The sequence below is a fragment of the Triturus cristatus genome, chromosome 6 (genome assembly GCF_964204655.1).
Source record: "Triturus cristatus chromosome 6, aTriCri1.1, whole genome shotgun sequence".
Classification (NCBI taxonomy): Eukaryota; Metazoa; Chordata; class Amphibia; order Caudata; family Salamandridae; genus Triturus; species Triturus cristatus.
The window spans coordinates 1,739,638,363-1,739,653,603 of record NC_140589.1 but is presented as its reverse complement, the minus strand read 5'-3'; the positions used below and the strand labels follow the sequence as shown (position 1 = coordinate 1,739,653,603).

General features: G+C 47.5%; 1 protein-coding gene across 2 annotated transcripts in view; it reads left to right on the top strand.

The window, feature by feature from the left end:
• The window catches only part of TP53BP2 (tumor protein p53 binding protein 2), a 322,660-nt gene that overhangs the window by 159,164 nt on the left and 148,255 nt on the right, over nt 1–15,241 (top strand). For both annotated transcript variants that reach the window (XM_085612994.1, XM_085612995.1), the window contains exon 5: nt 2,844–2,945. In XM_085612994.1, the coding sequence (XP_085469120.1) occupies nt 2,844–2,945 (102 nt within the window). The remainder of the gene's footprint in view (nt 1–2,843; nt 2,946–15,241) is intronic.

Below are 15,241 nucleotides of genomic sequence, written 5' to 3'. Positions count from 1 at the left end.
TGCCAGAGTTTCAGTGGTAAAGAAAACTAACCACTGTCTACAGCTGGAGAAACATTTTGTTCATCTTGTCGCCACTGGTTGGTGTGAGAGAGAGATTTCCAATCACCTCCAGCGTGATTTAAAAAAATCACCAAAGACAATTGAGGACCTTGCTTCTGCCAAGACTGGTTCAGGAAGTGCAACCTGGCCTATAGAAGCATGCAGTCGAAAGTTCAAAACTGGACATGAACGCCTGGTGGGACTTAGTCCAAAAGAAAGGCCTAAAATAGAAATTTGGACCTTAAAAAACCTAACAAATGAATCATAAGAAAAAGATTTAGGAGCCTTACTCATTATCAGATCTACTGTCATTTATCCAAAGGTGACTAGGTGTGCAACATTGATGTAGAGGACTTCCATTTTCATATTCCTCTCTGTGTGAGATGAGACTTCTATTTCTGTGATTCAAGAGTCTGAAAGAACATTGGGTATACAGAGGCTGCATAAGCCTTCTCAAAATGCATTCCAGCGGTCTTTCTAAGACACTAAAGTATTTTCACCTACCCTTACGTGCACGGTTGGCTAGTCAAGGAAACATTCTAACGTTTGAGGACTTACAAGAGGATCATCAACCTTATAAATTTTTACATCAACAGGAAAGTAAAGCATCTGAGCCTCATTCTAGTAGTCAACGCTCTTTTGATACGTTGGTTGAGGTAATTTGTTTTCACTTTTACTCCAATTCTTGTCATTCAAAACATGATAGCAAATCTTTGACAATGCAAGCTATCAGCAAATTCTTCATCTCTTCCATTCTGCATCACATGAGGCTTCCATCCAGTCATGATCTTCTAGCCAGAAGGCGAGCCCAGATCATTTATCCAAATTTCCATTGATAGGCTGGATTGCCTTGCTCCTGATTCTTGCACTGTTTGAATCTATAAGATTGCTGCATGAACATCCTTAAAGAAAATTAGAATTTTTGCAGCTTTTCCATCTTTTCTCATGTGATGCAGGCTGACCTGGAAACCCGTTGAGAGAAAACGGTGCTACCTTTTCTTCATTTAGCAAAATCTGACTAGCATATTTTGGTTTTGAAGGTACATTTGGCTGCTTTCATAGCACATCAAAGTGTCCTAGTACAGATAAACTGTACACCATCTTTCATTGTAGGAAGACATCCTCAAGAACTCATCCCTCTTTTCTGCCAAAGGTTATTTTCGAATTCAGTATTAGCCAAACATATACTACTGATACTATTTATTTCTTATAAAACGTAGATTTATTTCAAGTCTTAACTCTGGTCACTTGAACAGTCATAAAGCGCACTATAAACTACCTTCCCATTTTAAAATCTGTTTTAGAGTACACAAGTGAAAGTTTTAAAAAAAACAGTAAAACTGGCTATGTAAATAATAGGAGTCCAATAAGGCCCCTCTGTATGTACATTTGCGCCATGTGTATCAATGATCATCCAATGATAAATCTAAAAGTTAAAATGTACTTCTGGGTACAAATCGGAATTATGAATTCAGATGTTAATCTGAAAACCAGCAGAGTCTACCATGCAGCAAAAAACAGTATTAAATATCGTTTTGTCTTTCTTCTGCAACAATGTCTTTATGTATTTTAAGGGAAGGATTAGGAGACGTTCTTCTATTTCATCCTATTACAGTGCCTGTGAGATTGCAGCATGTCATGAAATGGCCATGCCAACACCCACCCTCTGTCCAGCTGCATCCAGATGTTTACATTCTTTGAGTTGCCAGGCCTGCTGTAGTCACTTTATTTAGGTATCTTTTGGGAGGTTGGAGGCTGAGTGTTCTTGATTGCACAGTTTGTCATTTGCATCGTACAGGACCCAACCGCCAACCGGTCTGATCTTCTAAGAGGTTTGCATAAATGTTGAACTGAATGGGGAGCAGAGTCTTTATCAGTCGCTTTCTCAAATGCTGCTTTTCCAGCTGAAAAGCAGCGGCGGCTCCTCCGCTAAGGCGGAGGAGCTTCCCCGCACTGCTTTGAAGCAGTGCAATGGACAAATAACTGAAGTTATGATTTTAGTTTTTTCATTCCCATTGTCGCCAGGTTAGGGCGTGACGGGGCTGTGCACCCTGTACCAGAGGGAGGAGGAGAGGCTATTGCTAAACCTAAAGTGCACATGCTTGGCCAGCCATCTCCAGCTGGCCAAACAGGCATGCGCACTTTGCATGTTCTCCACCCAGGCTGCATTATAACCTGGGTAGAGAATATGCCCAGGCTCTCAGCCCCCCTGAGCGCCGAACCACGGTGCTCAGACCAATCTCGACGCTGCTGTCCACAGCGTCATGATTGGGTGGGGGCATCTGGAAGCATGAGTGCTTCCTGTTCCTGGTTCTTGCTGTGGAGAGGTGGCGGCTGGCGACGACTATCGGGTACGTTTTATTTTTTATTACTAATTCCCTTCCGCTACTGTCCCCTACCCTCCGCCACAGCTCACAAGTATCTGCTAACCACTGGTGGAGAAGAAAATATTCCATCCCTGTAGTCTTAGTTTTCCTCCCTAAACCTTCCACTTATCCCCTCAGTCCATGTACAAGAATGGATGTTTCATTTAGTCTGTGGTTGAAATTTATTTATTCTGATTTGTAGCTCTGGGATTGTAGTTTTACATTTTTATACCAGTGAAAGTAGAAAGGTGAATATTACACATTGACATTGAATTGCCGAATTTACTGAAAAGCAACTCTGCCATTATTGTAAGAGGCCAATTTTATGATCTAAAATCAGGGTTTTAGCTTTCGAATTGGCAGGTAGTTATGAGAACTGAAATGCCAGTGCATGAGTTTTGTATTAGATTTTTCTTACATTTTATGTTTTATTTTTAGGTTAATAGCCCTCGAATGGACATGACATTAGCTGAACTGCAGGAAATGGCTGCCCGCCAGCAACAGCAAATTGAGGCTCAGCAACAAATGCTGTCCACCAAGGTAAATTTGAGTACGCCTGCTTAGACCCTAGAAAGCTGCCATACAAGATTTTATATGACAACTACATGATGTGGTTAAATATACTTTTTATAGTGGCCTTTTTGCCAACTGTTTCTAATGATAGCACCTTTTCAGCTTTTTGCAAAGAGGTGAAATAGTAATAGAAAGCAAAACCATAGAATATACTTTCTTAGTGTTCAACATAATATTGCAAAAATACTGTTACTCGTTTGGTTGAATTTCTGTGTTGTGAGAACTGCAATTACCTTGTAGGAGTGGATGCTCCTTTAGAAGTGCTAGTTCCAGCCCACCTGTGCTTCCTCATGCACTCGATTGTGGTTTGAATTCACACCCCCTTTACTGTACCTTGTTTTTATGCTTCATTGTTTAGTGTGTGTTAGACCTGGCACCATCGGCGTGAGTCTCCCTTCCTTTTTTTGCTGTGTCTCCTCTGTTTTTGCTGGTTATAGATGCTCTGGGCGATGTGCCACTGCCAATCAGTGCCACAGCGCGAATGCTCCCTTTGTAAAGATGACACATGAATTGGTACATCCATGATTGGCTTATTTGGTTTACCTGTTAGTCCCTAGTAGCGTGGCCTGTGTGTGCCCAGGGCTGGTAAACCGAATTCTGCTGGTGGGCCTGCAGCACTGGTTTGTGCCACCCACAGAAGCAGCTTGTAAAGTGCGTCTCAGACCTGCCACTGCAGTGTCTGCGTGCAGTCCAGAACTGCCATCTTGCCACCCACTTCCCAGCCCATAAACCTTCCCTTGGCATCCTGTAAGCCCCCCTTATGATAGGGCGCATTGTATGTGTAAGGTAGGACATGCCCTGTTGTATGTAGCATGTCCTAGTAGTGAATTACACCCAATTTCGTTTTTCACTACTGTAAGGCTACCTGTTCTCCATAGGCCAGAATGGGAGGTCTGGGCTATTACATTCTATAGTCCTAACTGACCCACAGAACATGGTAGAAAAACTAATTTAGTATGCCTGAGCTCAGAATATTAAAATACATCTTTTAGTGGAGGTTATTTTTATATTCTGTGTTTGAAACTACCACTTTTAGAGTATAGGTACTTTCTTGCCTAAGCCTTCAAGTTTGCTCTGCTATTATGTGTATTGACTGTCTGGTTTTGGAGGGACAGGGCAGGCTGAGTCAGACCTGGGTTGAATAGAGCGACCTTCCTTGGTGTGAGGGGAGGGGTAGCTCCTGCACTTGAATAGGGCTGTGCCTGGCAAGGTGAATGCTGGCTCCACCTCCCACTGTGCGTCTGAGGCAGACCCCCTCTTTCTGAAAGGAAGGATGCAGCCTGATCAACAAAGTGCTCCAGGGCTGGGCAGAACTGGTTCTGGCTGGGTTCAGAGACTTGGGACCCCTAAGAACAAAGACTTTGGGGGTATAAATATTTGGGCAGAACTGGTTCTGGCTGGGTTCAGAGACTTGGGACCCCTAAGAACAAAGACTTTGGGGGTATAAATATTTGTGCACAAACCCCTACAATTTGTATTGCTGCTGGACAACAAGAAGAAGAACCTCTGTCCATGTGACTACAGGAATCTGCAGGAGAAGGACTGTCCTTGTGCTTGTGTGCTGTTTCTGGGACTGGCCTGCAGTTGTTACTACTGGACTCCAGAGAAGAGGAAAGAAACTTGGATTGAACTTTTATTTTAGCTACAGCAACTACCCAAGGGCTAGAAGAGAGCTAGCCTCCTGCTGGAGTCTCAGGCACATCAGACTCCACCATCAGCCTCCTGTTTCCTCCCAGCGAGGATTTCTATCGGCAGGTGAGGCTCCTGTGAGTTCCAGAGCCTCTAATTTACTGTTGAGAAGAGAGCGCTGAAAATCGACGCTAACCCCTGTTAGCGAGCCGCTGCAGCTGGTGAGCGTGAGGAAAATCGCCGCTCCGCTGTCGCCGAGTGCTCGCTAACCCCGAAGATCGTCGCAGCACCTGTCTGGGGGCCTGAAAACGCCCGCTATCCGAGGATTGTCGCATTGTTTGTTAGCGGGCCCCAAAGCGCTCGCTAACCCCAAATCATCGCATCAAGCTCATCGCAGCGCGGACGCCGAGCGTTCGCCATTTTCCCCGCATCGTATCCAGATCGTCGCTCCCTCGCGGAGCGCCATTTTCTTCAACGCAGCAGAATCGCACACGCAACAGGCTCGGTGCATTATCCTCCCTTCGCGGCAAGGATTTTATCGCATCACCGGCTTAGCGTGAGGAAGTTTGTCGCTTTGTCCTGCCCGCAACCCAGCGAATCATCCTCCCTTGCGGTAAGGATTCAACGCATCGCTGGTTCGCGTGAGGAAATTTCTCGCTACAACTCCTTAGCGACATTTTTGTTGCTTTGCTCCAGGAACCAGATACTTTGTGAGTAAAAGGGTCGCAGAGACCCCTGCCTTGAACTAGACATCATTTTGTGCATCCTGAACTATTTTTCCTTGCAGCATTTCTAAAGTACTTCTATTTTTATAGTATTGTGGATTTTTTACTGTTATTGGTCTTGTGATTAAGTCTATATAAAAATACCTATTTTTCATAACTACTTGAGTGGTGTCCATTTGTAGTGTTCCTCATTATATTACTGTGTATGGTCATAAATGCTTCACACACTGCCTCTGAGATAAGCCTAGCTGCTCGTGCTACATTACCACAGGGTTGAGCAGGGGTTGTCAAAGGGTGTAGGCTGCTTACTCTGACTTAGGAAGAAGGGTCCCTACTTGGACAGTGGCCAGCCATTGCCAACTAGAGACCCCCATTTCTAACATTGGTGGTCAGCGGTGAGGATCTGGACTTGCATTTATGATTGCATACAGTAATTATAGTGTACACTACTAGTGAGTGCAGACCATAACATAACCACGTACGTTTTTGAGATTTTTTTTATTCTATTTTTGATCGTTATTGCCAGTTATTGCTACAATGGGCAAGCCCAGATCCAATGCCTCTGAGGATCTCTCCTGGGAAGAAGAGAAATTAGAAACCTACAATGCCAAGCAGCTCAAATATTTTTGCAAACGCTTCACAGTCCCTATCACAGGTCTCACTAGAAGGGAAGAGTATTACAAGGCGCTGAAGGCCTGGTTAGAAGCCAGGGATGCCCCTAGGAATATGGAAGGGCCTGTGGAGGGGGGAGAGAATGCAGGAGAGCAGCAGGACGAAATTGTAGATTTGGTAGGGGATAAAGCAGTTTCCAGCCCGGGCACTAGTGTGTCCTCAAGGGGCCTGGCTCCTGAAGAGATGGAGGACAGGGAGAGAGATAGGCGGCATAATATGGAGATGGCTAAGCTTAAATTGGATGGTCAGAGAGACCTAGAGAATAGGAAGTTGGAAGTTGAGATAATGAAGATGAAATTTGAACATGAGAGAGTTTTGAGGGAGTTGGAGATTAAGGCCAAGAGTATTGAGATCTCCCCCTCTGGTGGAAGCATACCAGTAGTGCATACTGAGAGTAGAGTGTATATACCTAAAGAGGTTATTAAGGATTTTCATAAAAGTGAGGATATTGGGCAATGGTTTGCCGCTTATGAATTAGCTATGGTGTCCCACCGGGTCCCTGAGAAGGATTGGGGAGCGGGGTTGTGGGGACGCTTTGTGAGTGAGGGGAGGGATACCTTGTTGGACCTACCCCCAGAAAGTAGGATGATTTATGCCCACATGAAGGAAGCTTTGATTACCCGCTATGGTTTGACCCCTGAAATGTACAGGCAGAGATTTAGAACCTGCAAGAAGATAGAGGGTACCACGTGGGTTGAATATGTGTCTTTTTTTGGCAGAGCAATGGAGCGCTGGGTAAAGCAGCAAAGTAGAAACTTTTGAGCAACTGTATGATTTGATTGCATGGGAGCATTTTTCTAGTAACTGTTTTCCTGAGCTACGCCAGCATCTGATAGATTGCAAGCTGACTAACCCTAGGAAGCTTGCTGAGGAGGCGGACCGCTGGGTGAGCACCCGGGTTCGCAAGGGTCCAGTGGGAGACTTCGCCAAAGGTGGGCAGGGTCCCCAGCAGAGAGGTGGGGGGGGACAGGGGTGTAAACCAAGGGAGTTCCACCGAGGGCCCCAAGATAATTCCCAAGGGAACCAGGCAGTGGTGTCCCAGCCTCCCCAAGATAAGAAGCCAATGCCCCCAATAGGTAGGCCTGTTCCAAGGGGGCCCCCTACTTGTTTTAAGTGTGGCCAGGTGGGCCACAGGTACTTTGATCCCCAGTGTCCCCAAAGGGATACTCCTGCACCACCCCGTGCACCGCCCCGCCAGCTTGCTAGTGTAGCCCTGGGGGAAGAGGAGATGGGTGCCCAAGGTGGGTGGGATCCCGTAGAATTGACCCTTGTCTCGCTAGGAGACTTTGAAATGGTTCCTAAGCCTGCACTGCCTGATAACACTAAAAAATACAGGCAGTGGGTAACCATCAATGGCCATAGAGTGGAGGCTCTGAGGGACACCGGAGCCAGTGTAACTGCTCTCAGCTCCCGGTTGGTGTCCAAAGAGCAGGTTGTGCCCCATGCATTCTACCCAGTAGTGTCTGCAGACAACACAGAGAGCCAATGGGAGGTGGCTCAGGTTCCCTTTGAGTGGGGGGGGGGGTCTCAGGAACTCTTCAGGTGGCTGTGAGGTCCGCCATGCCTGTGGACTGTCTGTTGGGCAATGATTTAGAGAACTCACCGTGGGCTACAGTGGAGAGGAGAGCTCACTTGCAAATGTTGGGACTGCCTGAGTGGGCACGTGCTACCACTCGGTCCATGGCAGTCAAAGAGAGTGTTGAAAAAGACCTGGAGCCTGAGAATATGGCCCAGGTCCCTGCCTTAGAGGGAGGGGGCAGGGGGTGCGGGAAACCGGCCCCCTTGGTTCCCACGGCCCAGGAGGGAGCAGACCCTGAGGGGGATGCCCTGGAGCCTACCGGGGAGCAGAGTACCGACCTGGGGGACCTGCCTGAGCTGACCCAGTGGCAGCAGGAAGGGGGGCCCACCAGGGAGGAGTTTTGTGAACAGCAGAGAACTTGCCCCTCTCTTGAGGGTATGCGGCAACAGGCTGCAGCCCAGGCAGCAGGTGATATGTCCGGTTCACATCTGATTTATTGAGAGAACAGTCTCCTGTATAGCGAGCCTAAGGTTGCTGAGCCGGGGTCAGCCCGTGTGCTGGTGGTACCCGAGTGCTTCAGAACCTTCCTACTGGGGTTGGCTCATGACATTCCATTGGCAGGACATCTGGGGCAGACCAAGACCTTTGAAAGGCTGGTCACCCACTTTTATTGGCCCCAGATGCGCAAGAGTTCAGATACGTATTGTAGGACCTGTGAGACTTGCCAGGCAAGTGGGAAGAGTGGGGGGAAGATCAAAGCCCCACTCCAACCCTTCCCAGTTGTTAGCACCCCATTCGAGCGAGTGGGCATTGACATTGTGGGGCCTCTGGACCCCAAGACAGACATGGGCAACAGGTACATCCTGGTCTTGGTGGACCATGCCACCCGGTACCCTGAAGCCATCCCGCTCAGGACAGTGACGGCCCCCGTGGTGGGACGTGCACTGATGGGGATCTTCTCCCGTGTGGGGTTCCCCAGAGAGCTGGTGAGCAACAGGGGGACCAACTTCATCTCCCAGTATATGAAGTCTCTGTGGAAGGAGTGTGGGGTGACTTACAAGTTCACCACTCCTTACCACCCCCAGGGTAACGGTCTGGTTGAGAGATTCAACCGGACCTTGAAGGGCATGATCATGGGCCTAGAAGAGCCCCTGAGGCGTAAGTGGGACGTCCTCTTGCCATGCCTGTTGTTGTTTGCATTCCGTGAAGTGCCACAGAAGTCCTTAGGGTTCAGTCCCTTTGAACTGCTCTATGGCCATCCGGTAAGAGGGCCTCTGAGTTTGGTCAAGGAAGGCTGGGAGCAATCTCCCAGGAAACCTCCCCAGGATGTGTTTAGCTACATCCTGGCCTTCAGGAACCAAACTCGGCGTTTCAGAAACATTGCTGAGGCAAATCTGGAAGCCAGCCAGGAGGAGATGAAACGTTGGCACGACCAGAATGCCACTCTGGTCGAGTTTCAACCTGGTCAAAAGGTTTGGGTACTGGCCCCAGTGGAGCCCTGTGTGCTCCAAGATAAGTGGACCGGTCCATTTGAGGTGGTGGAGCGAAAGTCAAGTTACCTATTTGGTGGACTTTAAATCTCCCAGGAACCCCCTGCGGGTCCTGCATGTGAATCGCCTAAAGCCCCACTTTGAGAGGTCTGAAGTGGGAATGCTTCTTGCAACAGATGCAGGGATGGAGGAGGAGAGTGAGCCTCTTCCTGACCTCCTGTGTGCAGGAGAGAAGGATGGGTCAGTGGAGGGTGTGGTCCTCTCCACCACACTGACCCCAGAACAGCAGAGAGATTGCCACCAGCTGTTGGGGCAATTTCCAGATTTTTTTTCCCTGGTACCTGGTGTCACTGACTGGTGCCTCCATGAGGTAGACACCGGGGACAGTCCTCCTGTCAAGCACAAGGCTTACAGAGCGACTGACAGGGTAAGGGCCTGCATTAAGGAGGAGGTCTCCAAAATGTTTGCCCTGGGGGTAATTGAGTCCTCTAGCAGCCCTTGGTCCAGCCCCGTGGTCTTGGTACCAAAGGCTGCAGCGCCTGGTGACACCCCAGAACTTAGGTTCTGTGTGGACTACCGAGGTCTCAATTCGGTCACGAGGACCGACGCGCACCCCATTCCCAGAGCTGATGAGCTCATAGATCGGTTAGGGGCTGCCCGGTACCTCAGTACGTTTGATCTAACGTCTGGGTACTGGCAGATCGCCTTAACTGATGGGGCAAAGGAGAGGTCAGCATTCTCCACCCCCGATGGGCACTACCAGTTCCGTGTGATGCCCTTTGGAATGAAGAATGCCCCTGCCACCTTTCAGAGGTTGGTCAACCAGGTGTTGGCTGGGCTGGAGGATTTCAGTGCCGCCTACCTGGACGACATTGCCGTATTTAGTTCCTCATGGGAGGACCACTTACACCACCTCTGGGAAGTGTTGATGGCGCTGCGCAGAGCAGGCCTCACAATCAGGGCCAGTAAGTGCCAGATTGGGCAGGGTTCTGTGGTGTACTTAGGACACCAGGTAGGGAGTGGCCAGATGGCACCTCTAAAACCCAAGATTGCAACCATCCTGACTTGGGAGCCCCCAAGGACCCAGACCCAGGTGAGGGCCTTCTTAGGACTCGCGGGTTATTACAGGAGGTTTGTCAAGGGGTATGGCAGCATCGTTGCCCCCTTGACTGAGCTGACTTCCAAGAAGCAGCCAAAGATTGTGAACTGGACTGACACCTGTCAGCAAGCTTTTGATGCCCTCAAGACTGCCATGTGTACAGCACCCGTACTCCAGGCGCCCAACTTTGCTAAGGAATTTATTGTCCAGACAGACGCTTCAGAGCATGGGGTGGGGGCTGTTCTGTCAGATGAATGAGGAGGGACTAGACCAACCTGTAGCCTTCATCAGTAGGAGGTTACTTCCACGGGAACAGAGGTGGAGTGCGATTGAGCGAGAGACATTTGCTGTGGTCTGGGCACTGAAGAACCTGAGACCATACCTGTTTGGGACTCACTTCCGGGTTCAGACCGACCACAGGCCCCTCAGGTGGTTGATGCAGATGAGGGGTGAGAATCCCAAGTTGTTAAGGTGGTCCAGTTCCCTACAGGGTATGGACTTTACGGTGGAACATCGTCCTGGTACAGAACACGCCAATGCTGATGGTCTGTCCAGATTTTTCTGCCTTAGTGATGAGAACCTCCCAGGGGATGGGTAGTTCTCCCCACATTTCAGCTGGGGGGGACGTGTGTTAGACCTGGCACCATCGGCGTGAGTCTCCCTTCCTTTTTTCGCTGTGTCTCCTCTGTTTTTGCTGGTTATAGATGCTCTGTGCGATGTGCCACAGCCATTCAGTGCCACAGCGCGAATGCTCCCTTTGTAAAGATGACACATGAATTGGTACATCCATGATTGGCTTATTTGGTTTACCTGTTAGTCCCTAGTAGCGTGGCCTGTGTGTGCCCAGGGCTGGTAAACCGAATGCTGCTGGTGGGCCTGCAGCACTGGTTTGTGCCACCCACAGAAGCAGCTTGTAAAGTGCGTCTCAGACCTGCCACTGCAGTGTCTGCGTGCAGTCCAGAACTGCCATCTTGGCTGTGAAGTGCACCCACTTCCCAGCCCCTAAACCTTCCCTTGGCATCCTGTAAGCCCCCCTTATGATAGGGCGCATTGTATGTGTAAGGTAGGACATGCCCTGTTGTATGTAGCATGTCCTAGTAGTGAATTACACCCAATTTCGTTTTTCACTACTGTAAGGCTACCTGTTCTCCATAGGCCAGAATGGGAGGTCTGGGCTATTACATTCTATAGTCCTAACTGACCCACAGAACATGGTAGAAAAACGAATTTAGTATGCCTGAGCTCAGAATATTAAAATACATCTTTTGGTGAAGGTTATTTTTATATTCTGTGTTTGAAACTACCACTTTTAGAGTATAGGTACTTTTTGCCTAAGCCTTCCAGTTTGCTCTGCTATTATGTGTATTGACTGTCTGGATTTGGAGGGACAGGGCAGGCTGAGTCAGACCTGGGTTGAATAGAGCGACCTGCCTTGGTGTGAGGGGAGGGGTAGCTCCTGCACTTGAATAGGGCTGTGCCTGGCAAGGTGAATGCTGGCTCCACCTCCCACTGTGCATCTGAGGCAGACCCCCTCTTTCTGAAAGGAAGGATGCAGCCTGATCAACAAAGTGCTCCAGGGCTGGGCAGAACTGGTTCTGGCTGGGTTCAGAGACTTGGGACCCCTAAGAACAAAGACTTTGGGGGTATAAATATTTGTGCACAAACCCCTACAATTTGTATTGCTGCTGGACAACAAGAAGAAGAACCTCTGTCCGTGTGACTACAGGAATCTGCAGGAGAAGGACTGTCCTTGTGCTTGTGTGCTGTTTCTGGGACTGGCCTGCAGTTGTTACTACTGGACTCCAGAGAAGAGGAAAGAAACTTGGATTGAACTTTTATTTTAGCTACAGCAACTACCCAAGGGCTAGAAGAGAGCTAGCCTCCTGCTGGAGTCTCAGGCACATCAGACTCCACCATCAGCCTCCTGTTTCCTCCCAGCGAGGATTTCTATCGGCAGGTGAGGCTCCTGTGAATTCCAGGGCCTCTAGTTTACTGATGAGAAGAGAGTGCTGAAAATCGACGCTAACCCCCGTTAGCGAGCCGCTGCAGCTGGTGAGCGTGAGGAAAATCGCCGCTCCGCTGTCACCGAGTGTTTGCTAACCCCGATGATCGTCGCATCACCTGTTTGCGGGCCTGAAAACGCCCGCTATCCGAAGATCGTCGCAGCACCTGTCTGCGGGCCTGAAAACGCCCGCTATCCGAGGATTGTCGCATTGTTTGTAGCGGGCCCCAAAGCGCTCGCTAACCCCAAATCATCGCATCAAGCTCATCGCAGCGCGGACGCCGAGCGTTCGCCATTTTCCCCGCATCGTATCCAGATCGTCGCTCCCTCGCGGAGCGCCATTTTCTTCAACGCAGCAGAATCGCACACGCAACAGGCTCTGTGCATCCTCCTCGCTTCGCGGCAAGGATTTTATCGCATCACCGGCTTAGCGTGAGGAAGTTTGTCGCTCTGTCCTGCCTGCAACCCAGCGCATCATCCTCCCTTGCGGTAAGGATTCAACGCATCACTGGTTAGCGTGAGGAAATTTCTCGCTACAACTCCTTAGCGACATTTTTGTTGCTTTGCTCCAGGAACCAGATACTTTGTGAGTAAAAGGGTCGCAGAGACCCCTGCCTTGAACTAGACATCATTTTGTGCATCCTGAACTATTTTTCCTTGCAGCATTTCTAAAGTAATTATATTTTTATAGTATTGTGTATTTTTTACTGTTATTGGTCTTGTGATTAAGTCTATATAAAAATACCTATTTTTCATAACTACTTGAGTGGTGTCCATTTGTAGTGTTCCCCATTATATTACTGTGTATGGTCATAAATGCTTCACACACTGCCTCTGAGATAAGCCTAGCTGCTCGTGCTACGTTACCACAGGGTTGAGCAGGGGTTGTCAAAGGGTGTAGGCTGCTTACTCTGACTTAGGAAGAAGGGAAGAAGGGCCAGCCATTGCCAACTAGAGACCCCCATTTCTAACAGTGTGCTTGTTAACTCATCGGCCCCCTATTACACTTGAAGCAAAAAATATTTTTCTTTTTAATTTACATCTATCTGATTTAGTCAAGCTTCATGTCCTTTTTGAGGGGCGTATATCAATTTGGTGTATGAGGTTGTTAGCTCAACGTTCTGTGCTCATCCTGTCCTTTAATGATTGAGTCATGTAAATGTTTTGGAGTTGTGGGCCATTGACAGTGGTAGTGTGTCTAATGAGAGCTCCCTGTGACGTAAACCAGGGGGCCTCCACGGTCTCATTGGGCAGCATAGTCTTGGCATATTTTTTTTAATTTGATGTGTTTTCAAGGAGAGAGTGGTGTGATTAACAATAAAAATAAAACCTGGAAAAACGACTGAAATCATTCAACAGAGGGTTTCGGCTTTTCTGGTTCAACGTTCGACTTGGCTAAGACACAAGATATATTTTTTGGAATATTTTTGTTAAATTCAAGGTTATCAGAGTGGTCTATGAAATTCCATCTAGCTTTCCTTTTCGCAAAAGTGGTTTTCTTGAATTGTGACATATTCTGTTTGTAATCTGTGCCTTCCAAGTGACCACTCGTACAATTCTCAATAAAGTCTGAAATTTATATTTAACAGGTTTATTTTGTGAACACTTCAGAGATTTTTTGAATTTGCATTCAGTTCTAGGAGCATTCCTCGGAATCGAAGACTTGCATATTCCCTTGGGTGCTTGTAACTGTTAGAGTTTTGGCACATTAAAATATACGTGTGCTTTTCTGCATGTTGAACTGTCACGCAAAAGTGTATTGGCACTGCAAAACATATTCTTTCTTTATCCTGTAGACTCCAGACAATTTGGAGAGGATAGAGACATTTTCTTGCCTCTAGCCCACCCTGAAAAAAGAATTACCCCAGCCCTTGGTAGGAGGAAATCCTACACTGTTTTCAAAATTGTAATGCGTCTGTTGAAAGTGTATGCATCCACTAGACTTTTCAGTTTGTAGGTTTTCACTGCCTGCGGCTAATGTTCCCACCCTGGAACTCCCATGGATAGGCAAGTTCCCTTGCGTTGAAAGTCCCATCGTGCTTCACATTTACATTCTGTGCGCATCTAAGTCTCTCTTCAATGCCTAATCCTCTTGCAGCAGTTATGGAGATTGGCTCATAAATTAAAGAAAAAGAATCTTACTTTGTACAACATGTTGAAATTTAACAGGACTGTGAAGCTGTAGCAGCGGCTGCTGTGACCAATCACAATACACGGGGCTTAGATGCTGAGACGCTCCTTTAACAGGGACTCCTTTGCCTCAGGATCACCAGTTTAAAATTAAGATCACTGAAAATGTATATATTAAGGCCCACCGTGAATATCACTTCCCCCAAGAGGGCGCAATCTTGGGAGCACACACAACAACGTTGCAATGAATTAAAATACATTATTACTTAAACGTCCAGAAAATCCCTCCATGTTGACACATTCAAAGTATCTCACTCCGATTGTAGGCTGATCAAAGTCGCAAGCATATTATAGGATCTTTGACCCCTGGATACCATGAGTTTCATGAGAACTTCGTAGACTTTGCTTTAAATGGTATCCAGTAATATTTGGAGCCCAGTTCAGTTTTGGAGCGAAACTTTATTTTCAATACCAAATCTATGTCTGTGTTTATATATAGAGTTTGATGTACTCATCAGAAATGTAATGTTCCAGTGTAACATGCTGTTAAGAGGTTTACTAGTTTGTACATAAGAGATCTCTATAACATAATATAGCTGTCTTGACTAACTTGAGGCAGGCTCCTCTGCTCACACAGGAGGGAGCACTAGGGTTAGTGCTCTCCCTTGCTGGTGCTCTGCAGCAGTTTTAAGAACTTCTTGGCGTTTCTTGTTGCTCAAATGGCTGTAGTTTTCTGCTATTTAGAAGTTTCCCTCGTCTTCATTGCATGATTTTTAATCGCGAGAAAGTGTCACTCATAGTCGTTGAAATTTTGCTCATTTCACTGAAATTATGAAAATGTCACACATGGCAATTTGAAACCTTGGCAGCTATGTTGGCTCAAACACGAGCAGATTAGACTTCTAGAATTAATGAATTTGCCTGGTTTTCTTTTGTCCCAAAGGGTAAGACTAGTACAAAAACACAGCTCCTTAATATACCAATAAAGAACAATTAA